This window comes from Corythoichthys intestinalis, chromosome 10 (genome assembly GCF_030265065.1).
Source record: "Corythoichthys intestinalis isolate RoL2023-P3 chromosome 10, ASM3026506v1, whole genome shotgun sequence".
Lineage (NCBI taxonomy): Eukaryota > Metazoa > Chordata > Actinopteri > Syngnathiformes > Syngnathidae > Corythoichthys > Corythoichthys intestinalis.
The window spans coordinates 29635834-29662621 of NC_080404.1; the positions used below are offsets into that span (position 1 = coordinate 29635834).

Genomic DNA, 26788 nt, shown 5'->3' on the forward strand with positions numbered 1-26788 from the left:
TGGCTGGGTCTTTCAGCATGACAATGATCCCAAACACACAGCCAGGGCAACAAAGGAGTGGCTTCGTAAGAAGCATTTCAAGGTCCTGGCGTGGCCTAGCCAGTCTCCAGATCTCAACCCCATAGAAAATCTGTGGAGGGAGTTGAAAGTCCATGTTGCCCAACGACAGCCCCAAAATATCACTGCTCTAGAGGAGATCTGCATGGAGGAATGGGCCAAAATACCAGCAAGAGTGTGTGAAAAGCTTGTGAAGAGTTACAGAAAACATTTGGCCTCCGTTATTGCCAACAAAGGGTACATAACAAAGTATTGAGATGAACTTTTGGTATTGACCAAAATAATTTCCACCATGATTTGCAAATAAGTTCTTTAAAAATCAAACAATGTGATTTTGTTTTTTTTTTCTTCTCCACATTCTGTCTCTCATGGTTGAGGTTTACCCATGTTGACAAGTACAGGCCTCTCTAATTCAAGTGGGAGAACTTGCACAATTAGTGGTTGACTAAATACTTATTTGCCCCACTGTACCTGACTTACATGCACCTCCCTCCCCCATAGAATGTTCCACCAGACTTGTCTATATGTGGCTTCATCCTGGCCCAGTGTCTTTCCGTAAGAGCTCTACAGGAGATGCTGGCACACAGCGAGAACCTGGTGACAGAGGTTATCTCATATAATAAAATAATATAGTCTATTACAGTATACAGTACTGTAGTGTATGTTCTCTGCAATGCAACCTTTCTTATAAATCCCTATATTTTCAGTGTACATTATGTCACTCATTGTTTTTTGCAGGGAGCTGGGGGGAACCATCGCACCCTTCTGTATGGCCAGGCTGTGCTTTTCCAGCATTCCTACAGCAGCATGGTGAGTCAAACCGGTTTCCCCCGAGGGATAAATAACATTGCTGCATTTAGTTGTTGTTTTGTGCTGAAATATATCCACCTGGTGTGCATTGTACCTGTAGTATCTCAGCTGCTTGTCCACCTCTCAGTCCTCCACTGACAAGTTGGCTTTTGATGTGGGTCTTCAGGAGGATGAAACCGGTATTTATAGATGATTCTAGCACTACCAATTACTTTTGATTTTTGAAAGAAATTGACTATTGCCATATGTTTGTGTCAAAGGTGAGGCTTGCTGGTGGACAGTACACCCAGCTTCCAGACAGAGGTCAGAAGGAGAGAAAGTGCGCATTGGTGATGACCTCATCCTGGTCAATGTGTCCTCAGAGAGATATCTAGTAAGTTAGTACATTTTCCAAATGTTCAGATATTTTTATCATATGTGGTTTGCATCCAGTAAGGACATTTTTAATGTCTCAGCAACAATATACAGATATGTATACTGTACACTTGCATTAATAATATATGCAATATGGAATAAGAATTTCATCTTTTCTCGCAGTACTTGTTGAGGTATTCTGTGGCTTCCACATTTGAGAAACGTACATGTTCAGCTCATTTAAGATTTTAAATCATCCATATTTAAGAATTTAACAGGTTTACATGGCTAACCACTTATTCACTGACCTGTCAGATTATAAACTTATATACAGTATTATATTTTATTTTAAGAGAGAAACACAGCAGGCTAGTGTTTCAGCACATCCGCCTTGCCATTTTTGTGGTTTACAGTTATTCTTCTTATGCTCTTTTTATTTTTATGTAGCACTTTTCAATACTAAGAAATTTTAATCACACATCTCAGACATAAGTAGTGCATTTGTCTCTACAAGATACTGTAGCTGATTGAGATTAGGTTTTCGTCAAACCCTTTCTTTTATCCCAGGCAATAACATAGATAATAATAGATATTGCCTGGGATAAAGAAAGGGTTTGACGAAAATATAAGTGTAGGCAAAATGAACTCTATACAACTATTAGGAGATTAGGTTTGTTCAGGCTTGTGTGACCCATTTTAGTAAGTTTAAAATTTGAAAAAAATATGTCTTAGTAGTTTCTTTCATTATTATTCATTATTAGGACCGCTAGTCTTTTTTCATTTGACTTGTGACCTACTACCTGAGGACACCATCAGTAATGTTCAAACCGCATTATCGGAAAATAAAAGCAACTTCTGATGAGTCATCTTTTGTGGCTTCCCAGCATTTGTCCTTTGGCACATCCTGTGACAACAGAGGCTTGGGTGACAGTCTGATTGTGGATGCAGCCTTCAGGCACTCTCTCTGGAGTGTTGCCCCAGTCTGCTCTGAAAGTGGACTAGCTCAAGGCAATTTTTCTCATATTTGCTCTATTGCCATTCTGAAAATGTAATGAGGTGCTATTGTTTAAAAAGGCTATGACTATTATATTAGATGCTAATTGTTTTGAATGTTCTGAAATATGACTAAATGCTGCTTTTAGGTATTGGATCTAAAAGCTTTGCCTGTGATTAATAAACATCCTGAGTAGTTAAAAGTTACACTATCCTTGTTTAAATGAGGCTACAGAGACAATACCTCCTGCCTGCTGTTCTACATCTAGGATACCTGAGGGGTGGCGACACACTTAGGCTGCTCCACAGCCACACTGATGCATGTTTGACTATTTCCTTGCCAGAACAGGATGAAGAACACAAAAGGTCAATTGAAAGAACTAAACTAACTTGGATGTCATTCTGATGAAAGACACTTACCATTTCAAATTGCATCTTTGCTTAAATCTAGAATCATGCATTATGAGATTGGATCCGTCTGTAGACACGCCCGGTCTCTGTGGAGGCTCGAGATCCTGCGAGTAGGGTAAGTAAAAATGGCCCTACAACTCCCAAATTTTCTTACATCCATTAGGATTTGTGACAAATTTCATTTGTAATTTTAGCAATTTATTACACACTTCTCATCTCTTGACTCACATCTTGGGAGCCTCACTACAATGGCAACGTAACCCACATTTGTACTTAAGTTTCAACAGGATGCAGTCCATAACCATTACACTGTATAAAAGATAGAACCTGCACAAACACAGTAGTAAAGTCACAGTGCTATAATTTTCAAACTGAAGAATGCCTGTAGGCCAAAACAGTAACTATTGAAATAAATTTAATTGTGCAGGCTTAGAGCATAACTATGTGCAAACTAGTTCTTAAAAACAAACAAACAATCCTATTGGTCATCCACTACATTTCCTGTCACAATAGCGTAAGAGTAAATAATCTGCATGAACTATTGGATTCTTCCGTTGTCTGGGTAGTGTCGTATTACTTCACCTATATAAAACATGTTGCCTTATGTCATTTTAAGTTGAAAGGCCAACTTAAGATGACTTAAGTTTTTTTTTTTTTTTTTTTTTTAGCAAAAAAAGCAATAATAGTCAGGATAAATACTTTTGAGTAGCCTGATATATTAAAGAACAAAGATAGTTATAATTGTTCATGCAGCAGGAAGCACATCAGCCATGGTGGCAAGGTTGCATGCAGATGAACTTCCGCCTATTACTGCCTAGTCAGCCCATTATTTTTTCATTGCATCACTCATGGCGCTTAGATATTTAAAATAAGTTTGGGAAGTAACCCAAGTTGTGACCTTTTGTTGCCTCTTGAATTGATTTTCTCCTGTTAGTGGGTTCACCTGTCACTTAAAGGTCCTGAAAAATCTTTATTTTTATTTTTATTGATTTATTTTTTAATTTTTATTTTTTTAAATAATTAGAAATGTCTGAAATAAGCGCTAAAACATGTGCAAAAACAGAACAATTTAAGGATGAATTAGTCTTTTTCATCTCTTCAGACTGTAGGATATTTCTGCCGGGAATAAATGAGGGCTCAACAGACGTTGTAAAAACCTGGGTTTCTGGCACAACCCTCCCACTGTATAGGGACTAAATGCCATCAGTGGCTGTTTGGCACAATTGTAATGTCCTCATTTATAACTTGGCCATGGAGCCATGCCTGCACGTTATTATAAAAATGAAAAGTCATTGAAGACGGATTCAATTTGACTTTGTAAAATATATATATGGCGGAAAACACAGACAATACTGAAAAAGCAGTTTCTGCTCTTGCACTCCTCTTTAAAAGAAACTGCTGTGTTTTAAGCGAAAACAACTGTTGTGTTTGATAGAACAATATGTCTATATGCTGCCATAGCAGATTCATGGTGCATTAAGCCACCAAACTATTTTTAATTTGCCCGTTTTACCCTGGAAACCCCCGTTTACAGACGTCGTGCAACCGTTATTGTTTCAACCCAGCCATGAAAACAAGGTAAGTAATTATATTTATTATTCAAAATGTCAGTCATTTTTAGCTTAGAATCATTAATTGATGTATAATATTTTGTTTAAGAAAAAAAAAAGACTTTAAAAGATGATTCACTCGTAACTTTTAAACCAATTACGTCACAATGAAAAAAATGGCGTCTGTAAAAAAGTCACAGATATCTATCTCAAAACTATCGCTAAATTGTATTTTTTTTTTTGTTACTGTGGCATTTTTCCCGATTTGCTAGATGATAAATAATCGATCCAAACAAAGAAAAATTGAGGAAAATAAATAAATTTAAAAAAAAAAAGTTTAAAATGGTAAATATATGAAAAAGAAAATCTCCACCACTCCTTGATGTCTGCGATTTCTGCATCGCGGTACTTGTTATATTACCATGTTTCACCCATAAAATCCCCCCAAAATCCAGCTGTGGCCATTCACAGCTGTGTCTTGACACTCAGTTATACATGCTACATGGAGTTTTTTGATCGGACAAGGTAAGTACGCGATAATATCTCGTTAAAGTCATGGCGTCTGTAATTCTGCTCTCGTGTGCTCTCACCTCCAGATAGGGTTTTGCTGTTAAAAAAAAACCTTTTATATAAAAAAAAAATGTTCTCCTGTTCAAAATTTTTGTTCCCCCAGAAAATTGAGATTTTAAGCTTTCCAATGATGTGCATCCACATGCATATCGGACAGTTTTGAAAGTTGGCCAAATTGGGTGTCTCAGAGCGGAACTTCAAGTCACCTGGGTGTTTTCCGCCATATCTTGGTTAAAAATCATCTGATATGACAAATATTTCTCAAGGTGGAGTGGTAGACATACTAGCTGGGGACAGCCCTTTCGACTCTGCCATGTGACAACTGGACGCTATCTGGGCCTGACTGATGAACGAGGTGTCAATTTAGTTGATCGGGACAACGCAGACATCAGCACAACCTCTTTCTGCTTCCGGTCTGCCAAGGTGGGCCTGAAAAACAATCATCTTAAGTTAGCTGAATTCTCTTGTACATTTACATGTCATTTCTCCCATTAACAACTTTTTTTGATGAACAAGCTTTGGCCTGGATGATTCTTTAGTTTTTTTTTTGTTCATCTTTGTGTTGCGATGCAAAATCGGAGCTTTGAGCAAGATCTGGACATTTGGTTTCTTCAGTGAAGGAAAACTAATTGCTCAATCAAGGAACCGTACCATACATACAGTATCTATATTTAGGAGAAGCTGGACTCTGCAACAAAGACTCATCTCGATGGCATGGGATTCCCCGAGATCAAATATGGAGATTCCGTGTGTTACCTTCAGCATGTCAACTCCGGCCTCTGGCTGACTTACCAAGCAACTGATAGCAAGACTGCGAATATAGGAGGAGCTAAACGAAAGGTGAAGTAAATAGGCACAATTCTCATTTGTGCCTTGCCAATAATTTAAAAGTGAAAAACATTTGAAAATATTTAACATATAAATATCTTAAATTGTGTATTTGCAGGCCATTTTGCATAGTGAGGGTCATATGGACGACGGGTTGACTCTGTCTCGGTCTCAGAAGGAAGAATCTCACACAGCCAGCCTCATTCGAAGCGCCACTTTCTTCTTCACTACCTTAATCAGGTACTGGAAACCCAACAGACTGATTACCATCTTCCAGTACAAAGACTGATGCTCATTCATTAATTCATTTTCCATGCCGCTTTTCCTCACAAGGGTCGCGGAGGTGCTGGAGCCTATCCCAGCTAACTACGGGCAGTAGGCAGGGTACACCCTGAACTGGTTGCTAGCCAATTGCAGGGCATGATGCTTATTCAGTTACTGGCAAATACCGTATTGGCCAGAATATAAGATGGCCCTGATTATAAGACGACCCCCTCTTTTTCAAGACTCCCAAGTTTGAAAAAAAGACTTTTTGAACACCAAATTAATTTTTATACAGAAAATAATTACAGTACATCTGAAACAAATGATTATAACAATATATTTGAGAGAAAAAGCATGTTATTTTGCCTCATTCAAATCTTAATATCTGAACATTTAAATATGTAAACTAAAATGCAATCACATTCGTAAATGAATGGCTTCTGGTTTTTGAAATGTAAATAAACCAATCTATTGTGATAAAACAACAAAATTGCAATAAATGCATTAACCATCAAAGTGAAGTCTATCTTTAACTGTAGTCTTGAAACAAATCTGAATAAGGAAAAACATTGCAATAAAATAATGCAAACTGGCTAGTAGCTGAGATCTGTCATGTCAGAACATCGCTTCAATGATACCTAGCGTCGTGAATGGGGAGAGTAGCTGAGATCTTTCATAACAGAACATCGCTTCAATGATATCTGGCGTCATCTAGCGTCGTGAATGGGTATAATGTCTCGAATATAAGACGACCCCCTCTTTTTCAATCTTATTTCAATGCAAAAAACACCCTATATTCTTATGTCTTATATTCGGGCCAATACGGTATAAGCAGACCTGTCAGTTAGAATCCAGATATTCAAATGACAAGGACAATTTAAAACGGCTGCATTTTAGAGCATGCTTCTCATATGTTTCACTGCAGATTACTAAAGAATGTGAAAAGGCGAAACACTAAAAGAAAACATTTTTCCCGCTGAAAGAAGGTCAAATATACTATCTTCTTTCTTTTGTTATATATTGTGTGTTTAATTGCAGAGCAAAGTATTCTGTGTTCTTGAAAATTGAGTATTGACATCTTCACTGACTAATCAAGTACTGTACATTATGTCGTTTTTCAGAAATGTATGGTATTTGCAAAAATAATCCGTGTATCCAACAAAATAAATGGAAATGTAGGTATTTCTTTATTCTAAATCCGCTGCATGATCATTTTTCTGACAATGGCCTGTATTTCTGTCTCGGGCGTCGCGACAGCCGGCTGCTCCTGCTCGCATAAACCCATAAATGTATTTTTATTGTGTGTGGAAAGTAATGCACATTTTGATTAGCTAGCTGCTTCATTGCACCTCTACAATTCATATGTTGAATAATGGAGAAACTAGTGACTGAGTAAACGGCCATTCATTCATTCATTTAAATTGTTGCAAAGCTCGAGAAGAGTTCAGTTGGCTTCGGCTACATCTCTCAGTGTGCTGCAGACTTAACTTGGCTTGATAAGTGGTGCCCAAACTATAGCCCGCGGGCCAACTTGGGCCCGCAGCAAATTATGAAAATATAATTGAATATGGCTGCACAAGAAGCTGAAATTCGGCCTACGTTGTGTTACACTTCTCAGTTTTAACACTGCATGGAGCTTACCACTTAAATAGTGCCTCAGGGGTTAAAACCTGACAACCTGTTGAAATCAGTATAGAAACTGCAGAATATTGGTATTTTGCCTTTATATAAATAAACTTATATTAAAATAAAAATATCCAAATATCCAATGTGATAATAATCTTGCTTGTTATTTTCCTTACTTTTTTACTGTCGCTGGACATTATTTTCCAGTACATATGAAATATATTTACATACTGTACATCTGTTTATATAATGTATATATTGCAATATCCTCTGAGTCTGCTATTAACATTAAATACGCTTCAACTGGGAAGGCTAGTAGTGAATGATCATGTCTCACTGCCATTACTGCAATAGATGTCCAATTTACTTTTACTGGAAAGGCTGGCAGCAAATCGTTTAACTCTTAAATACCTGCAACATGAAGCAATTATCAGAGAATCACAAAATCTAAAAAAATAAGGTCTTAATGAAACCTTTGTTTCAAATTTGTAAAGTCAAAATGATTTTGTGTAATAAGCGCTCTAATATCTATAACCCTTGCTAAATCCTGTTTTTTTCCCCTCATGGAACCTGCAGATGCAAGTGTTGACTTACATCCATCATTTTTTTTTTTCCAAAAAGAAATGTCAAAATTCTGAATTTGTCTCAAAATCAAGAAATTTTAGGTGTATCAAATGTGATACATTTTGCAATAAAGGGTTAATCAAACTAAATAAATAAAATTTAAAAATCTGATCTTTTATTTATCTTTTTTTTTTTTTTTTCCCTGGTTCTGATCCTTCGTTTAACAAATGAAAGTGGAAGGATTTCCAGTTGTCCCTTGATTTTTCTAAAAGTAGACCATTGGAGAAAAAAAGTTTGGACATTTCTGGTTTTGACCATATATTACAGTACAACTCTCATTATATACAATCCCCAAATCTTATCTTTTATATCACTTTTCCTTTTAGGAAACTTGATTCTTGTAATGGACGAGGAAACCTACAGCCCGTTGTGTTACCGATGGCAATCGTCACACGTAGTCTGCTAGATCTAATAAGGTATTTCCAGCTGCCAGCAGAGGAGCAGAGTCACGAAGCTCGGCAAAACAGCAGAGCTGCATTAAAGAACCGTCAGAATATGTTTCAAGAAGAGGTATGGTAACAAAACAAGTGAGCTTGAAGAAATTGGTGAGGTGCAATGTACAATGCATTTTTAATGCATGTTTTTGTTTCTCTCAGGGCATTATAGAGTTGGTTTTGGAGTGTATTGACCATCTACATCAACACAGTCATGCGTCGAATCTTGCCGAGGCTGCTACAAACGATGCTGGAGAAAGTTGGGAGAACATCCTTGGGCATTTTTATGAGCTTCTGGGTATCGTAGGATTTTGGAATTTCAATTTGATGCCTGATATCAGGACAAAAATCCATCGATAAAGAATGTTTTTGAAGTTCTTTAAATGTCCCCGACTTTCATGCTCTGCGATTCATGTTTTTTTTTTTCCTGTTTCAGCCTCTCTGATAAGGAAAAACCGTGCAAACTGTGCACATTTCTCTCGATCGCTCGACTGGCTCATTAGCAGACTTGACCGACTTGAGGCCTCCTCTGGTGGGCTCCATTAATAAAACGTTAATATATACAGTATTTTACAGAAATATTTACATACTTTACTTGTTTTTCAAAGTTAAATAAAGCGTACACTGATTCATATTTCATATTTACCTGTGTCATGCGTAGGAGTTTTGGATGTTCTGCACTGCGTTTTGGTAGAAAGCCCCGAAGCACTTAAAGTTATTAAAGAGAGGCACATACACACCATCATTGCTTTTCTGGACAAGCACGGATGCAACCACAAGGTCAGGTTTAGTCATTTGTTTTTTCTACGTCTGCTAAAACCTTGAATTACACACTTGATAAAGCGGTTTGAAAACCACTGCTTTTCAGAGTGTCAATGACTGACTAAATTTCAATAATTTTATGATGCAGTTGGTGGTTGAAGTGCTAACATGTTACCTTGCAGGTGCTGGAGGTGCTGTGTTCTTTATGTATTTGCCACGGGGTTGCAGTGCGCTCAAATCAGAACCTCATTTGCGACAATCTGCTGCCAGAGAGAGACTTGTTGCTGCAAACACGTTTGGTTAATCAGGTCACCAGGTACTCTTGTGAACTTGATATTATTTGTATTATTCATTTGTCATGTAAATTATCCAAGTTATGATGTCATTGTCTATTAAAATTGTTCAAATACAGGTTATGGAAAGCATTTAAAAAAAGAGGCAGATCAAATATTTACTTTTCACAATCAAATCAGATGAGGCAACTATTGAAAAATATGTTTTGAAGATTCTACTTTTGAAGTGGAGGCACAAATAAGAAACCTATCAACTTGCGGATCGTCATTTCATTGACTTTGAAAAATTTTGCAGCAAAGATTATTTTTCGGTTCAGTCCACAGTGAACTTCACCTGATTTCTTTCTGAATTAAATTACAGTAATGACCCATTTAGTCATGCTGATTCACCATCACTAGCATCATTCTAATGTAAGTAAATGTTAGAAAGAGAGTCCAGCTATACAGTGAGGAGCAGAAGTATTTGCACCCCTTGTGATTTTGCAAGTTCACCCACTTAGAAAATAGGTAGAGGTCTGAAATTTCAATCATAGATGCATTCCATTTATAGAGACAATCTAAAAAAAACAGGAACTCACATTGAATGATTTGTCAATAATTTATTTATAATTTACTGGGGTTCATAAGTATTTGCACCCCTGAGAAAATCAGTGTTAGTATTTGGTGCAGAAGCCTTTTTTTTTTTTTTTTTTTTTTTTTTTTTTTGTGCAATTACAGAGGTCAGACGCTTTCTGTGGTTCTTCACCAGGTTTTCACATAAAAACAGGATTTTGGCCCATTCCTCTACACAAATCTTCTCTAGCTCTGTCAGGTTTCGGGGCTGTCCTTGAGAAACACGAGGTTTAAGCTCAATCCAGATATTTTCTGTTGGATTGATGTCTGGAGACTGGCTAGGCCACTCCAGAACCTTGATATGCTTTTTACGCAGCCACTCATTGGTCAGGTTGGCTGGATCATTTTCATGTTGCGACTCATTTTCAAATCTCTGACTCAAAATCTGATGATACATTTCACTACTCATCCTCTGCTTTACCCTTTGCTTTATACAGTACAGTCGTCCTGTCCCATTTGCCGTAAAACAGCCCGAAAGCAGGAGATTTCCATCCCTATACTTCACAGTGGGGATGGTGTTCTTGGGATTGTACTCATCCTACCTTTTCCTCCAGACACAATGAGTAAAGTTTGCACAAAAATTTCTACTTCGGTCTCATTTGACCACATGAATTTCTCCCACGACCCCTCTGCATCATTCAGATGGTCCCTGGCAAACTTCAAACTGGGGAACCTTCTGAGCAATGCATGATTTAAATCATTGCACCGTAGTGTTCCACTGACAGTAGCCTTTGAAACTCTGCATCCAGCTCTCTTCAGGTCATTGACCAGCTCCTGCCATGTAGTTCTAGACCAGGGGTGTCCAAACGTTTTGCACAGGGGACCAGATTTGGTGTGGTAAAAATGTGGGGGGCCGAAATTGGCTAACGTCCTTTACGTAGAAAAATACATTTGAGCAAATTTTAGCAAGCCATTCTGTGTGTCACATTTGCTTTATTTTTTTTTTAATTGATAATTTCAACAATCTTGCAACTAGCCTTTGTGGCATTCTCTTTCAACTCTTGGGCTCTTGCGAAATACTGCTGCTGTGAAATTGAACTAGCTTCAATTTCTCGCTGCGAATCTTCGCTGTAATCTTGTCATGTCAGCGTGTCTTGTTAGGTAATATCGCCTCACATTGAACTCTTTATAAACAGCGATTGTCTCTTTGCAAATGAAGCGGACACAGTTGTTGCGTATTTTAGTGAAGAAATAGTCCAATTTCCACCTATGTTTTAAAGCAGGGGTCAGCAACCTTTTTGGTGTGGAGTGCCACTTTCAAATTTTCTTGTCAATCAGTGTGCCACACCGAGATTAATGACGCACATCCAATTTTTTATATCCAACAGAGCTGTAATTTTACCCCAAAGAAAACAACATGAACATATATTGAAATCGTATAACTACCATTCTTTTTCAATTAACTAAAAAATAAATGCATATTGTAGAAAATGTCAAAACTTGAAAATAAGTGCAACAGTTCACTAGCTAGTTGTTCACTATCAACTTAAACAGTAAATTATATGCAGCATTTGAGATATTCTTTTATATTACAAAGATAAAAGATGCCTACCTTAATGTGATCCCTGGCCCTGTTTTCCTTGGCTCAGCTCTGATTTCGGGGTTTTACTTTGTGACTTTTAGCTGCTTATCCCTTTTTTTTGAGTGTCTCTTTGTTAGTCAAGCCATCAACCAAAACCTCTGAGCTTGACAAGATCGCCTCTTTGATATATTCGCCATCAGTTTTTCTTTTTTTCATCAGGTTTTCCTTGCTTTGCAATGCAGTGAGCAAAGTGATAGCTTGCTTCGGTGGCGGTGTTTTTAGCAGTGACAAAAGGTTTTCAGGGTGTTTTTGTTTACACTACCTGGACACAGCACGTTTTAATGTCTCTGCCTTGTCAGACTCCTCCTTGAATGAATTTTCATGTTTTGTCTCGTAATGACGTTTGACACTTGTTCTCCCCGGGGAGAGGCACGGGCCCGGGTGGAGCCGCCGCGGCCCCCGGGAGGCTGGCTCTTGCGGTGCGCACGAAAGGCTCGGGCGCGGGCCCGGGTGGAGCCGCGAGGAGCGAGCCTTTCCCCGGGGAGAGAAAGCTTCCCTATCGCGGTGCGCACGGAAGCCTCGGGCGAGAACCCGAGTGGAGCCCCCTCTCGTGGTGCGCATGGAAGCCTCGGGCGCGGGCCCGGGTGGAGCCGCGAGGAGCGAGCCTTTCCCCGGGGAGAGAAAGCTTCCCTATCGCGGTGCGCACGCAAGCCTCGGGTGAGAACCCGAGTGGAGCCGCCTCTCCCCGAGGAGGCTGGCTCTCATGGTGCGCATGGAAGCCTCGGGCGCGGGCCCGGGTGGAGCTCTCGTGGTGCCCAAGGAAGGCGCGGGCGTGTGGGGCTAGAAGACTGATCTAGCCCCATACCAGCCCGGGTGGAGCCGCGGGTGCAGATCTTGGTGGGGGAATAACACTCTTAAATACAGTCTTGATGAGATTGAATTGGCTGCAGTTACGACGTTGGGAACGCTGACTCTGGAATAAAACACGATTTGACCAACATTGTGACAGCCGATGCCTACCAAAAATGACGTAATGTCAGAGGTTATAAAATCGCGCCAGCGGCCCTTCCCGCACAGAGAGCGCCAGTGGGCAAAACGGGACAAGTCTGTGAAAGCGTCCAACCCGCTCCATTCTCGGGACATCTTTTTATACGTGACGTGAGTAAATCCCATGTCTCTTTACACATGAATTCCCTTGGATGTGTGTGTGGCTTAAATAACAGGGCGCGCAACAGAAAATGTCTGAAATTCAGGTAAAAAGGCGTTTTTTTCTTTTCTTTTTTTTTTTGCCATGCGCTCGCGTGTCACTGGTTAACCCTTCGCGTGCCAATGCTGACACGCGTGTCATAGGTTGCCGACCCCTGTTTTAAAGCATCGGCCGTCGCAGTCAACTTCCTTTTTTTTGTTGATTGTCACCATTTTACAAAATTGGAAGTAAAGGGTCACACGGGGTAATTTTGCTTAGTGGGTAAATGAGGAGCAGCATTTAGTGTGTAAGCTACTTGATATGCTGGTAGTAGTACTGCTGACCAATTTATTAAGTCTGTGTGCGGGCCAGACGTTATTGATTTTATAACAGAGGCTGGGGGCCAGATGAAATTTGACCGCGGGCTGCATTTGGCCCCCGGGCCGGACTTTGGACATGTCTGTTCTAGGCTGAGCCCGTACTTTTCTCATCATGAGTGATGCTACACTAGGAGAGAGTTTACACGGAGCCCCAGTCAGTTTATATATATATATATATATATTTTTTAATCGTATTCTAATTGTATATAACGTTACAGACAAAATGTCTTACACTTATCCAGAGTAGTTTTGGCTTAAAGTAGGGCTATCAAATTTATTGCGTTAACGGCGGTAATTATTTTTTCTTAATTAATCACGTTTAATAATTAATGCATCCGCTGCACAACCCACTCACGCATTATCGCGTTCAATCTATAAAGGCGCCGTTTCACCAATATATAGAACTAAACGCAGCGTATGATGAGTAGAGAGAATTTTGACAGCCTTTGGAGCCTTTTTTCATTTGGCCAAAGCCTTACATTCCCTCTCTCAGCAATTTAAACATGGGAGGCAATGTGAGGAAGAAAGGTAGTAATTGATCATTTTCTTAACACCCTATGTTCTTTCCCAACGCAGAGAAAATATATCAATTGGTGCCCCTACGCACAGTCATGGTTGCACTTCCCATCATGCATTTGGGTTGAATGGCTGCAGTATCATTTACTGAAAGCTCAACAAATACACTAGATGGCAATATTTAGTCACAATATACAAAGTCACATTTATCCTTTAAGAATTACAAGTCTTTCTATCCCTGGATCCCTCTCACAGAAAGAATGTTAATAATGTAAATGGCATCTTGAGGATTTATTGTCATAATAAACAAATACAGTACTTATGTACTGTATGTTGAATGTATATATTCGTCCGAGTTTTATTCATATTTTTCTTAATGCATTGCCAAAATGTATATGATCGGAAAAATCATCGGGAATGATAGGAATTGAATCAGGAGCAAAAAAAAAAAAAAAAGCAATCGGATTGGGGAATATCGGGATCGGCAGATACTCAAACTAAAACGATCGGGATCGGATCGGGAGCAAAAAAACATGATTGGAACAACCCTAATGTTTAGTCTTTTTTAATTTTCTGACAATTTCTGCAACTGTTGATTTATTCTCACCAAGCTGCTTTCCAACTGTCCCATATTCTTTTTCAGCTTTGTGGAGCTCAACATTTTTTTTCCTGGTGTCTTCTGAAAGCTCTCTGGGCTTGCCCATGGTAGCAGTTGGATTATGACTGACTGTGGGTGCACAGGTGACAATATTGAGTTCAAACGGGGGTTAGGTGGGTGGTTATTCATAGGGTAAAAGTGGACTTTTTTTTTAAGGTAGACTGACAACTCTTTGAGTGTCATGATTATTGCTGATTCTCAGGGGTACAAATACTTATGAACCCCAATAAATTACAAATGAATTATTTAAAAAATAATACAATGTGATTTCTGGATTTTTTTTTTTCAGATTATTTATGTCTTTAAGAGTGGGAATGCATCTATGATTGAAATTTCAGATCTCTACCAATTTTCTAAGTGGGTGAACTCGCAAAATCAAGAGGGATGCAAATACGTCTGCTCCTCAATGTACAAAATGGTTGATTATGAGCTGAATACGTTTTTAGTGAGTGAGGTTATCATAAGTAATTCATGGCAGTGTCAACACAGCACTTCTTTTCACTTGTTCAGCAAGTCACTCATGTGTGAAATGTCTTCCTACTCCTTTTAAACGTAGCGCCACCGGTCGCCTTGACGACAACCAAATACTGTATATGTCGGCCGCATGTGGCATGGAGTGGATCATGCTTACTCCTTTCATGTATTTGCTCTGCGTACCTTATCATTATCCTTGAGATTTTCTACGTATTTGCAAGAGATACTCAAGCATTCATCGCACTGCAGCACTTCTCTGCACTTCAGTTAATGATTAATTACTTGTCGCTGTCTTAGGTTCTCATTTTAAATTGAGCATCAGTCCCACGCAGATGTCTGTTTCGATGACACTTTGGGAAAAGTTGTTCAGGGTGTGAATATTAATCATTGTCATTTTCTGCTTTTATGCTATTTTTCTTTCAAGTTGTGACTGAATTTGGCACTGTCATCTTTTCAGACATTTTTTTTTTTTTTTTTTTGCCATAGGCATTATATTTTTAGGTTGTCGTTACATCGGTGCTGCCATTCCTCCGCAGAGCCTAGAGTTAATCTGTGTGAATTTGGAAATAACATCCATTTCAAATCTAAAGAAGGAAAAGTTTGCAATCCCAGCTGACTTTGGGCAAGAGCTGTGTAACATGAATAGTTTGAGGAGGAACAAAAACATCTGCCTTGTCTTAGCTGCCACCTTTTATTACACTTCTCTCCATTACACAGCCATTGTCCCTCTTAAGCTTTATAGTTTTATTTTGTCTAGCATTTCTCCCACCTGCTGCTTCCTAAGCATCCCTAACGCCACCCGTCCACTCCTTTCTCCGTTCATCCTAAAGCCATTTTGTTTTCTGTCAGCTCTACTTCAACTTGAGCAAAGAAACTCACTGGCCTTTTTACTTGGATTTACCCTATTGGCGTCTTCTCCATTTATTCTTCAACTGAATCTTTTCTCAGCTGTCTTGAGAGCCCTGAATGGTTGGTGTTCCTCACAAGAACTGACATTTATTCTCCAGATGGTGTATGTGATGGGCATTGAGTGTGTTTTCGAGTTTGCAGTTGAATGGACACAGCCATATTTAATAAATGTCAAGGCTCCTAGTTGTAAATTTTTCTTTCACCTTTTAAAACACATTGAATTGCCCTTAACTTGTGTGGGTAGTTTAAGGGAGGTCAGTTTCTTTTCCAGCATAGCTGTGCCCCAGTGCACAAAGCAAGGTTTGAAATGCATGAGATTAATGTGGGAAATTTTTTTTTCGTTTGAGCACTGATATTAAAGATGTTTTTTTAGTCTTTGGTATGAAAAAGTGCTGCCACAAATGATTATTTTAATCAACAACTTATCCCCATTTATTTTTTCGATTAGTGAATAATTGACTCGTATATAATTCATGACCACAGAGCACAAGGAGACAAACAAACATTTATAGAGACAATTTTGTAGTGTTTAATCAGCCTAGCATGCATATATTATGGGGATCTGAGAAGAGTACCTGGAGAAAACCCACGCATGCACAGGGACAACATGCAAACTTCAAACAGTAAGGCCGGAACCCTTGATCTTAGAACTGTGAGCATGCTAACCACAACAGGACTACGGGAATCAGAAAATGTTGTCAAGTCTTTCTCTGCCATTGACTGTGAAAGACACTCAATATATTTTAACTGGTAGGAGAGTCCCTCCCAGTAGGCGTCTGCCGGTATAGATTTTGATGGTATGATAACCTTGAGCAAAAAATACCATGGTTTCACAGTATCACGGTATGGCAGTTATAGGTCTAAAATGTGTTATTTTGAGATGTATGGGTTAGAAAAAAATCAATTGCACAGGATTTTTTAATTTTTCACAACATTAAAAAAAAAAAAAAAAAAAAAAAAAACTACAATGGTCAAGTAGGTCGAAATCCAGCGTAGGGCTACTGCACCTTAAAACATGTTTTGTTTTCTCCTTGAGATAACTGTTGTTGTGATTTGGTCTAAACAAATAAAAGTTGGTTTGATTTTATTTGACTAATAACACATCCATAACTGAACAGTATGGACATGCAGGTGACAATGTTTTTTTAGGTAACCTATTTTGGTTCCTTGGTTTTTTAAATTATTATTATTGTAGTTATTCTTTGTTCCACAGCCCTTTTGAGCTCAATTTGACCCCCTTAGAAAGCTTCAAAATGCACCAAAATCGGCAGGCAGGTCAAGACAGGTGTAATCTTTGATACAGTATAAAGACAAATTCCATATACACAATGTAGCGCCAAGCGCCCCCTAGCAGTCATTCCTTGTCCTGCCGACGCCGGGTGAACACTGGTGAAAACTTTGATAAAATGTAAAAAAAAAAAAAATAAAATAAAAAAATCAAAATATGCGTAAATGTGTGTAGCGCTCCCTAGGAACAAAACCTTCATTTCTTTTTTTTTTTTTTTTTTTTTTTTTTTTTTTAAGGTGAAAGATGAGGTAACAACGCAAAGGTTAAAACTTAGAGCACATCAGTACTATATGAATGGCTGCCCAGACTGCCGTACTACATCCAGTTTTCTTTGGGTGGGCAGAGCGTGTCCGTGGGTGGGCACTGCCCACCCCTGCCTCCCGGTAACGCCTTTGCTTTGAGTTTTTGTGACATCAAAAAATAACTAATACTGTACTATGGTATGACAGAAAATTTTAGTGGTTTTGAAATACAGTAGTGAGGTTTTAATACCATGGTAAACCTTGAAACCGGTAACCGGCACATGCCTACCTCCCAGTGCAACTTAAAAGAGTCTCAAACAAGATAATTTGGATAATTATCTTTTTATTGATGATCAAAATGTCGATTAATTTCATTATTTGTCAATTAGTTGATTAATTGTGGCAACCCTAGTATGAATTGCAGTGAAAGTACTACTCACTCAAAATGTGTGTCCTTCCGCAATATCCTTGTTTGTGCCATCCTGCACATTTGTTACCCATTGTTGTCTTTAAATTTCAAGGACACATATCTTTGAAATAGAAAATGATATGCTACACAGAGTGAAGCAATACTCATGTTGAATGACTTTGGTTTTCCACTTCTCTCTTGTAAAACACTATAGCGTAAGGCCCAACGTCTTCCTGTCTCTGGGGGAAGATTCAGCGCATCCTCGCCGGTGGTACTACGAGCTGGCGGTGGATCACGTAAAGCCCTTCCTCACTGCGGAGCCCACGCACCTCCGTGTCGGCTGGGCTCTAACTGAGGGCTACCGGCCCAGGCCCACTGGAGGAGATGGCTGGGGGGGCAATGGTGTTGGAGATGACCTCTGCTCCTTTGGATTTGATGGCCTTCAACTGTGGTCGGGTGAGATCACATTTACAAGCAAATTATCAATTTTCCCCCCATAAATTTAAACACTGTCTATTTGTTTTAAGAAAAGGTCTGTAACGTTTTTTTTTTTTCACAATACACCCCCAAAATTGAGACATACATCATACTCATTTTTTTTTTTTTTTTTTAATTTCACTAAATTTAACCCATTTTTAAGGAAACCCAGCATGAGTGTTGAAAACAACCATTGCCACTAACCCAAATTAAATTTAGCATCTTTTTTGTACTGTGTCACATTAATAAGGCTGACTATCCTTTTCATTTAGGTTGCGTGGCCCGCAGAGTGCGCTCTCCTTTTCCTTACCTGCTGATGGACGGTGATGTAGTGAGCTGCTGTCTGGATCTCACTGTCCCTTGCATTTCATTTCGGATCAATGGTCTCCCAGTGCAAGGCATGCTGGAAAACTTCTGTATTGATGGACTTCTTCATCCCGTAGTCAGCTTCTCTGCGGGAGTTAAGTTAGTACTGCAAATGTGAATTTTTCAGTCGACCGTTTGACCGTATGAGAAGTAAATGCTTATGTTTTTGGAAACAAGGGTTCGGTTTCTGTTTGGAGGAGAACATGGAGAATTTAGATTTCTTCCCCCGCATGGTTTCACACCATGTTCTGAGGCTCTCCTCCCCAAGGAAAACCTGATGGTAGAAATGTGCCATACATATCTCTTGGCTCATGAAGATGGGAAGCGAGAGCTTATTGGCCCGTTTGAGCCTGTCAGTCCAGTTACCTTCACCCCTTCGCCAATAGACATCAGCAAGGTAACATTTTACTGAAATGTGTTTGATATTATTTTATATTTAGATAGGGTGTTCCCCTCAAAAACAAAACAGAAATGTGTCAAAATGGATATAGATTTTATATTTTCATCTTGGCAAAAGTTACTAGAGCTGGGACGATCCGTTTTTGTCACGATCCGGTCCGTATCTTGAGATCTGTGTGGTGATCCGATACGTATTGCGATACTCACACTATGGCACCATATTACCTTTTAAAATTTATAAAAACACGTGTGTATATCCGTTTAAACTAGATGCCATTTGACATGTATTCTCCACTGAATTATTTTTAAACAAGAATAACGTAGAAAAGTACTTGTCTTTATTAAATGCTTCATTGAGTCAGTCCACTGAAATCCGTTCACGCTGGTGAGAACACTTAACTCATTTGCTCCCAGAAACGTATAAATATGTTCTATTTTTAAATGCTTCATTATACCATAACGTATTTATACGTCTTTTGCGTTTTTTTTTTTAAATTTTTTTATTTTTTTATAAGAAGAATGTATACCTTGCGAGCTATCTGAGAAACAAAAAACAAGGCTCCAAACCCACTTTAAAGCCATAAAACTGGCCACTGGAGGGCAGTAGCATATTTTGTAAAGACCCGCAACCCGATTCAACAGCAATGAAAGGCCGGGCAGCATGGTCGGAGCGCTGACGCCTGGAATGCAGGCGCTGGACGACGGAGCAAAACGACTGAGACCACCGTGCAGCGGGCTCGCCAACCAGACCCCGCAGAGATTAAAAAATAATCCATCTTTGTGAGATACAACGATGAGGGAAAGGTTTACACGGCAGACGCGGCGACAACGGCGTCATCTCGGCGACAACAGGCGTCATCTCTCAGGTGTCGTGGAAACAAATTGTTACTTTGCTATCAAAAGCTCTATTTGTCTTGTTCATTGTGATATTTTGTAAAAGGAAAACATTATTCAGATGTTTGGGATGTAACTAATGCAAAAAATAGCTGTGTTAAAGTCAAAGTTATGTTTGAAATGTATGCGTTTACAAAAAGCTCATTTTCTCTGTTTTTTCATCAGAAATTGGAAAATTGCTCAAACTAAGCTATTTTCTAATGCTGATTTCAAAAGAATGGAAAAAGATATGAACTTACTTTTTTTCTGCTGAAAGAAGAGAGTCTAATCTTTTTTTTTGGTGGGTTCCATGTTTACAGTATATAGCTATAGAATAGAATTTTCTGTGGGCCTTGCAAAATCAGTCAAAATCCAGAAAAACGGCCGGGCGCGAAGGGCCTTGCTCTGGTGAAAATGGCTGGGGGTGAATGAGTTAAGGCTGAGTTATGCTTCTTCGGCAAACCTACGCCGCCAAGGTAGACCCGATTTACGACCCTTCGTCGTAGCCTGACGTGCAACTCCACAATTTTCTGACTTGGGCGTCATGTCAACGTGTGGAGACGTGACAAAAATGGACTGTGATTGGTCCTCTCAGACTGTTGTTTCCGGTTCAGCACAAAATCACCCCCATTTTCAAACATAGTTGTGCTACACGCAAAAATGGACCAAGCCGACAAGAATATCATAGAAGAGGTCCGCAAGTGCGACAACATCTTTAATGTCTCCTATACATTATAAAAATTGCCAAATGGCAAGGAATTCCTGGAAGGAGATTGCTGAAAATACAGGGCTGGAAGTCAGCGATTGCATAAAAAATGGAAGAACCTCCGAGACAAGTATGTGCGTGTTCGGAAGCGAATGGCCACATGAAGAGTCCCCCCAAAGCATACAAACACAACGCCACACCTCTCTAGTGGCTTGCCGGTGAATTACATGGCAACGCGTTCCCTTCCCGCAGAAGTATCGAATGCTCATCGACGCCGTAGTCACTACGCCTTCACCGCAACACGGAAGCATAACTCATGCTTTACACACACAATGAATTGCCACTAACACTACTGCAACTGTTCACACAAGCTCAAAGATGCGGTGTCTTTCAAGTATAGCGCTCCCAGGCTTTTCTTGGAACATCAAAGCCTCAACAGCTGTCACTCATCGTTAAGTTCAACAAGCAATGCGGACAAAGAAAAGCAGCAGGACGGAGAGTGATCGGCTCGGGACATCGCTAGTTTGTTGGCTTGTCACTGGCGCTGCGTTGACGCAGCACATTAGAATTATCTAAAGTATACTCGGTTCGTGACATAAATGATCGCAATATTTCACCAGATGATATTTTTTCCTAGCTCTAGTTTTTACATATCGTCTTTAGATCACTTGAGTGAGAATTGGCAATTCTAGACATGTGCCTAAAGCTGTTGCTCCACCTCTGTGACATTGTTGAAAAACTCACAGTAGTCTCAAAAATAGCTCAACAAAAATTATGGAATAATTAATTTATTTTGGTTGCTTTTTATTTATTTTTTTCACAGTTTATTTGTGTGACCAGTTTTTCTTTCATTAAGAGAGGTATAGCAACTTTTATGCACATGCATATATATTTTCCTCAACTACTTTGTATATTATCTTGACAGGTTGAACTACCTCTGCAATTTGAGGATATCCGAGATAAAATTGCTGAGAACATCCATGAACTCTGGGTAATGGAAAAGATTGATCTTGGATGGATTCAAGGAAATGTAAGAAGGAAACACAATGCCAATTTAATGTAGATTGATTGCATTGCGCAATGGGAATGTTGTTTTGTCCATTTTGCATTAGTTTTGCTCACACTTATAAGGTTTTTCCGTCTAAAACAGGAGCGAGATGAAGGGAAGCGACTGGATCCATGTCTGGTGGAGTTCTCCAAGTTGCCTGATCAGGAGAGGAACCAGAACCTGCAGACTGCCCAGGACACCCTGAGGTGGGCACTGTAACTTTGTGCTCATAGTCATTGATGATTCATCAAAATTGATATAAATCACTACGTACATAATTCAGTGTTTTTTTCCCCCCAATCATTTATGACAGGACTCTTCTGGCTCTTGGTTTTCATATTGGCTTAAACGATGAATGCACAGAGGAGAGTGTCCACTTTCTGAGACTCTCTAATAGGTATGTATTATTAATAGTTGTTTAATTTTATTCCTTGTTTATTCTTTCTAGCAGTGATTTGCAACAACTAAAGTGCTGTGATCAGGTATTTCAGTGGAATTGATCCAATTTAACTTATTTGATAGAGAATTCTTATTTATTCACAATGGACAAGGTTCACTTTGTTTATCTATGCTAGCAATGTTAAATAGGTAGATTGAAGACAAGGGCGTAGCTTTGCAAGGGGCGGTAGGGACATAACACTACCAACTTTTCAGGAGGCTCAAATTATCCCCACCAACATTTAGGCAACCTTATTTGCATTATATAATGACTTCAATTGTATAGGTCATTTAGATCAGTCTTCCTATATGTTGTAAGGATAGAATTTATCCTACCATTATTAAGTGAATTACAGTACTTCACACGGTACATTTTTTTCACTCAAACGCATGTTTGATTTGCTGATGACTTGACCCCCCCCCCCCCACACGCATTCCGAGCCTGACAGAAATACAACATGCCGCCTCCCCCGACCCCTTCAAAGACAAGGGATATTAAAAGTTTTTTTTCCGACAGCAGCAGCCACTGTAAGTAATGTAAAAAGACGTCAATGTTGTGGAGGTGAGGAACACACCACTAATTTTGCTATTGCTACAGTGCTTCAAATCAATTTTACTCACTTAGATTTCTTGAAATATGAGCTAGCTGAAAATGAGCTTAACAGACTTATTTTAAGCAAAAAGTTTGTATATTTTATCTTAAAAGAAAAACTTTTTTGTCAGAAATGTTCTTAATTCAAGAATATTGTTCAAAACATTATTTGAAATAATTTTTTTCTTTATTTAGGTGGAAAATGGCCAATTTTTAGCTGTATGGGCTCAATACGAACAAATAGTAATATTTACTTTAAGTGGAAGAATCTGATGCATTAATCTGTTAACTAGCCTTTAACACCAAAAAAAAAAAAAAAAAAAAAGAAAAGATGGAGAAAATTATTTGACTAGATTTAACAAAAATTATCAGATTAAGACGTTATTAATTTGCAGTGTGAAAGTTAGTATAGGACAATGCAGATTTATTTTGCATTGATCATTTACCCTATCAATTAATTAGGTTCATATTGGTGAGAAATGTAGCCCTGACCCCCAGTGACCAAATATGTTTGGTCTAATTACTGTCCCATCCCCAGCAAAAGGTGGACATGCAGGTTATGCTGTTATATTGTCTCTACCAATATTAAGACCAAACCTACGCCCTTGATTGAAGACGTGAAGAAGGTACTTTCTACTGTAATCATCCTGTTTATCCACTACTTGCCACGCATATAGCAGAATAAGTCAAGCCACGCACTAAATAAGCATATTTATGGGACAGTTGAGATGAGATAAATAATTATTTTGTACGTTACTTTAGTGATAGCTTGCTTACGAGTTTATGTAAACAACAACTTTACTTACTTTATTTGTTCTAAAATCAAAAAATCTGGAATTCCTCCATTCCTCTAATCGAAACAATTTCATTTGTTAAGTTTAAAAATATTATTCGAAAAATTTGTACGGCAAGTTGGTGAGACGCCCAAGTCTATGTATGATATTTATTTTACTTTAAAACATGTGCCTCGGTGTCTTCACAGGTACGACCAACCTGGTGGCTACAGACCCGCACCAGTAGATGTGAGTCAGATTTTTCTCAACTCTACACATGTGGAGGCGGTCAAGTTGCTGGCAGAGAACGAGCACAATGTCTGGGCCAGAGAGCGTATCAAGCAGGGATGGACATATGGAGTACAACAGGTTTGCGTTGTGTGCTGTATTGGGAAAGGGGGAGTCACATTTGAACATTTTTGTTCAGAAATAATCACATTTTCACAGCACAGGTGTTCTCTGGCTACAGAAATGTTTTTCTAACCAATCCTATTTGTGTGCTTTAAATTTAGGATGGTAAATTAAAGCAGAGCCCGAATCTTGTGCCCTACAGCCTGCTTGATGAAAGGGATAGAAGAATGGGACTGCAAGGTGTCAAGGATGCTGTTTGCACCCTGCTGGCATACGGTTACAGCCTGGAGACCTTACACAAGGAAAATAGTAGGTTTCAAAGCCATTGCTCACAGTTTAAAACAAGACCAGATAATCCTTTAGAAGGGGTGAAGTGTTAAAGTGCGTACGCCAGGATACAAAAAGTCTTAAATAGCATTATTATGTGAATTAGAATCATATTTTGAGACGATTCGACTACATACAACAAATTGGCAAAGCGCAGATGACGAGAAATTAGTCTTTTAATCTGTGGTTTAGCCACACCTACCATTACAGGGCTCTGGCGCCCCTAACAGGAGGATGAAGTTGGCAGGAGAATGGTTTCATCTGATTTAGACTTCAGCCCATTAAGGAGGAATTATTCATAATGAGGAAAATGTGACAAAGAGAGCAGCAAAATGCCATTCTTTCAATCTCTCTGCACCAATATTTTTACAGGATATTCTTTTTATCAAAGTATTTTTCTCCAATTGCTAAATAAATGATTTGGTCATGACAAATAACAGTCTTGTACTAAATGGAATATGAAATATTAAAAATGCATTTATTCAGTACGACGTAGCAAAGTTACTCCATAATGGTCAAAACTGTCCACTTCTTGCACCTCCCGAACTATATTTTATGCCACGGGCTTTTGTCATTTCCCTGCCCGCCCCTGCTTCCGAACGGAAAGAAAGAGCGTAAAGAACGGTGGGCTGGCAGTGCTCGTCGCCGGGAATAAACACCGAAAATAGCCCATTCTCGGTGGAAAAAAAACAGCTGACATCGGAGCACAGAGCTGCGCGTGGCTAACCTGTGGAAAGCGCATTCTCGGCGGGCACGCAAGAACTGATCGGGCTGGGTCAGCCCAGTCATTGTACTGGGACCCGGCTCGTCATCAAGCCGAGGAAAGCGCATTCTCGGCGGGCGAAGAGGACCAGGCGAGCAAAATACAGCTCCCCGTTCTAATGGGGCCACGGCAAGCTGGCAGTGCTCGTCGCCGGGAATGAACGCTGAAAATAGCCCATTCTCGGCCGACATCGGAGCGCGGAGCTGCTCGTGGCCAAGCTGAGGAAAGCACATTATTGGTGGGCATGCAAAGAGGACTGGGGGGGCGATGTGCTGCCGATTGCCGGCCACAAAATGCAAGCCACTTCCTTATTAAAATGTATGCCATGATCCCAGTATTTGACATAATACAAAACACGATGTTTACTCACTTCTTCGTAAGTCCAATGGTCCCACAGCTGTCAGAAATGTTTATGCCAATCTCGGGAACTTTTTGAAACCCAAAAAGGCTCATATGCCTCTTCCTAGTGCAGCAAAATTAAAAAAATAAATAAATTAATCCGCAAAATCAACTGAATCCGCAGCCGTTCTGCATACCGTAGTATTGGATTTATTCTGAAGATGACTATCCCGCTGACGTCACATTTGGAATCCTCGTCAATCCAGGAAGTCGCTCATTTTCATGGCGCGGTGTTCAAAAAAACGGAATAAATATAGCGATCTCTTCCACACACATCCAAGCGGTCCATTTCATTCAGGAGCATGAAATATCGCGGAAAATATGAATCATGCTTTTTGCTGTCATACGCACTTTAAAGCTGGTTTATAGCTGACAAATCCACGCGGAAAAGTGACGTCACGGCACACAAAGGTGTCAGATTTTCTCACCGCATACCTGCAGAAATTTTTAAACCACGTTTCTGCGCGGGGACGCATAGCATGCGAACTGCTATTGGCAGAGGCGAGTGGAGTGGGCGGAGAGGATTCATCAACTCCTGTGGAAAAACATGGAAGATGAACAACTAATTGCAGAAGTTCACAAGTACAAACCCTTGTATGATTCGGGAGATAAAGACCACTGGGATGAGAATGCCATCAAACGACAAAGAAGTTGTTCCTCCTTGAGGAGAGTTGCGAGCAAAGGCGGGAAAAAACTCTACTTCTGTTATAGTATGAAGTCACTCGTATGCCGTAGACACACTTTTGCTGCCCCCTGTGGTCTGAGAGAATATCGGTTTCATCACAAGTGAAAAATGTGTCGGATAAACTCTATACCATAAACTCCGGGCGTCTCGTTTCAGTGCAAATCATTCAACGGGTCAGACATGAACCAGCCTTTATATGTATATGGCGGAAAACAATCAGGTGACTCTTAAATTCCGCTCTGAGACCCCCAATTTGGCCAAATTTCAAAACTGTCCGATATGCATGTGTGATGCATCATTGGAAAGCTTAAAATCTCAATTTTCTGGGGGAAGAAAAATTTTGAACAGGAGGGCATTTAAAAAAAAAAAAAAGAAAGAAAAAAATTAACAGCAAAACCCTATCTGGAGGTGAGAGCACGCGAGAGCAGAAATACAGACGCCATGACTTTAACGAGATATTAGCGCGTACTTACCTTGTTTCGATCCAAGTACTCCATCTAGTATGTATCACTGAGTGTCAAAACACAGCTGTGAATGTCTACAGCTGGATTTTGGGGGGATTTTATGGGTGAAACATGGTAATATAACGAGGGTCGCGATGCAGAAATCGCAGACATCAAGGAGTGGTCGGGATTTTCTTTTTCATATATTTACCCTTTTAAACGTTTTTTTTTTTTTTTTTTTTTGAATTTTTTTTGTTTGGGTCGATTATCATCTAAAATATTGGGGAAAATGCGACAGTGACGAAAAAAATACAATTAAGCGATAGTTATGAGGTAGATATACGTGACTTTTTTACAGACGCCAATTTTTTCATTC

The 26788-nt window shown here is 39.4% G+C and overlaps 1 protein-coding gene across 1 annotated transcript in view; it reads left to right on the forward strand.

Moving 5' to 3' along the window:
• The window catches only part of ryr2b (ryanodine receptor 2b (cardiac)), a 146861-nt gene that overhangs the window by 10564 nt on the left and 109509 nt on the right, over nt 1–26788 (forward strand). Inside the window, exons 4-26 of the mRNA XM_057847869.1 lie at nt 559–663; nt 796–867; nt 968–1046; nt 1128–1240; nt 2106–2229; nt 2484–2580; nt 2666–2740; nt 5012–5168; nt 5421–5585; nt 5692–5813; nt 8414–8597; nt 8684–8819; nt 8958–9053; nt 9183–9301; nt 9466–9599; nt 17987–18228; nt 18522–18714; nt 18793–19012; nt 21519–21623; nt 21744–21847; nt 21955–22038; nt 23654–23813; nt 23957–24104. Of these exons, the coding sequence (XP_057703852.1) occupies nt 559–663; nt 796–867; nt 968–1046; nt 1128–1240; nt 2106–2229; nt 2484–2580; nt 2666–2740; nt 5012–5168; nt 5421–5585; nt 5692–5813; nt 8414–8597; nt 8684–8819; nt 8958–9053; nt 9183–9301; nt 9466–9599; nt 17987–18228; nt 18522–18714; nt 18793–19012; nt 21519–21623; nt 21744–21847; nt 21955–22038; nt 23654–23813; nt 23957–24104 (3034 nt within the window). The remainder of the gene's footprint in view (nt 1–558; nt 664–795; nt 868–967; nt 1047–1127; nt 1241–2105; nt 2230–2483; nt 2581–2665; nt 2741–5011; nt 5169–5420; nt 5586–5691; nt 5814–8413; nt 8598–8683; nt 8820–8957; nt 9054–9182; nt 9302–9465; nt 9600–17986; nt 18229–18521; nt 18715–18792; nt 19013–21518; nt 21624–21743; nt 21848–21954; nt 22039–23653; nt 23814–23956; nt 24105–26788) is intronic.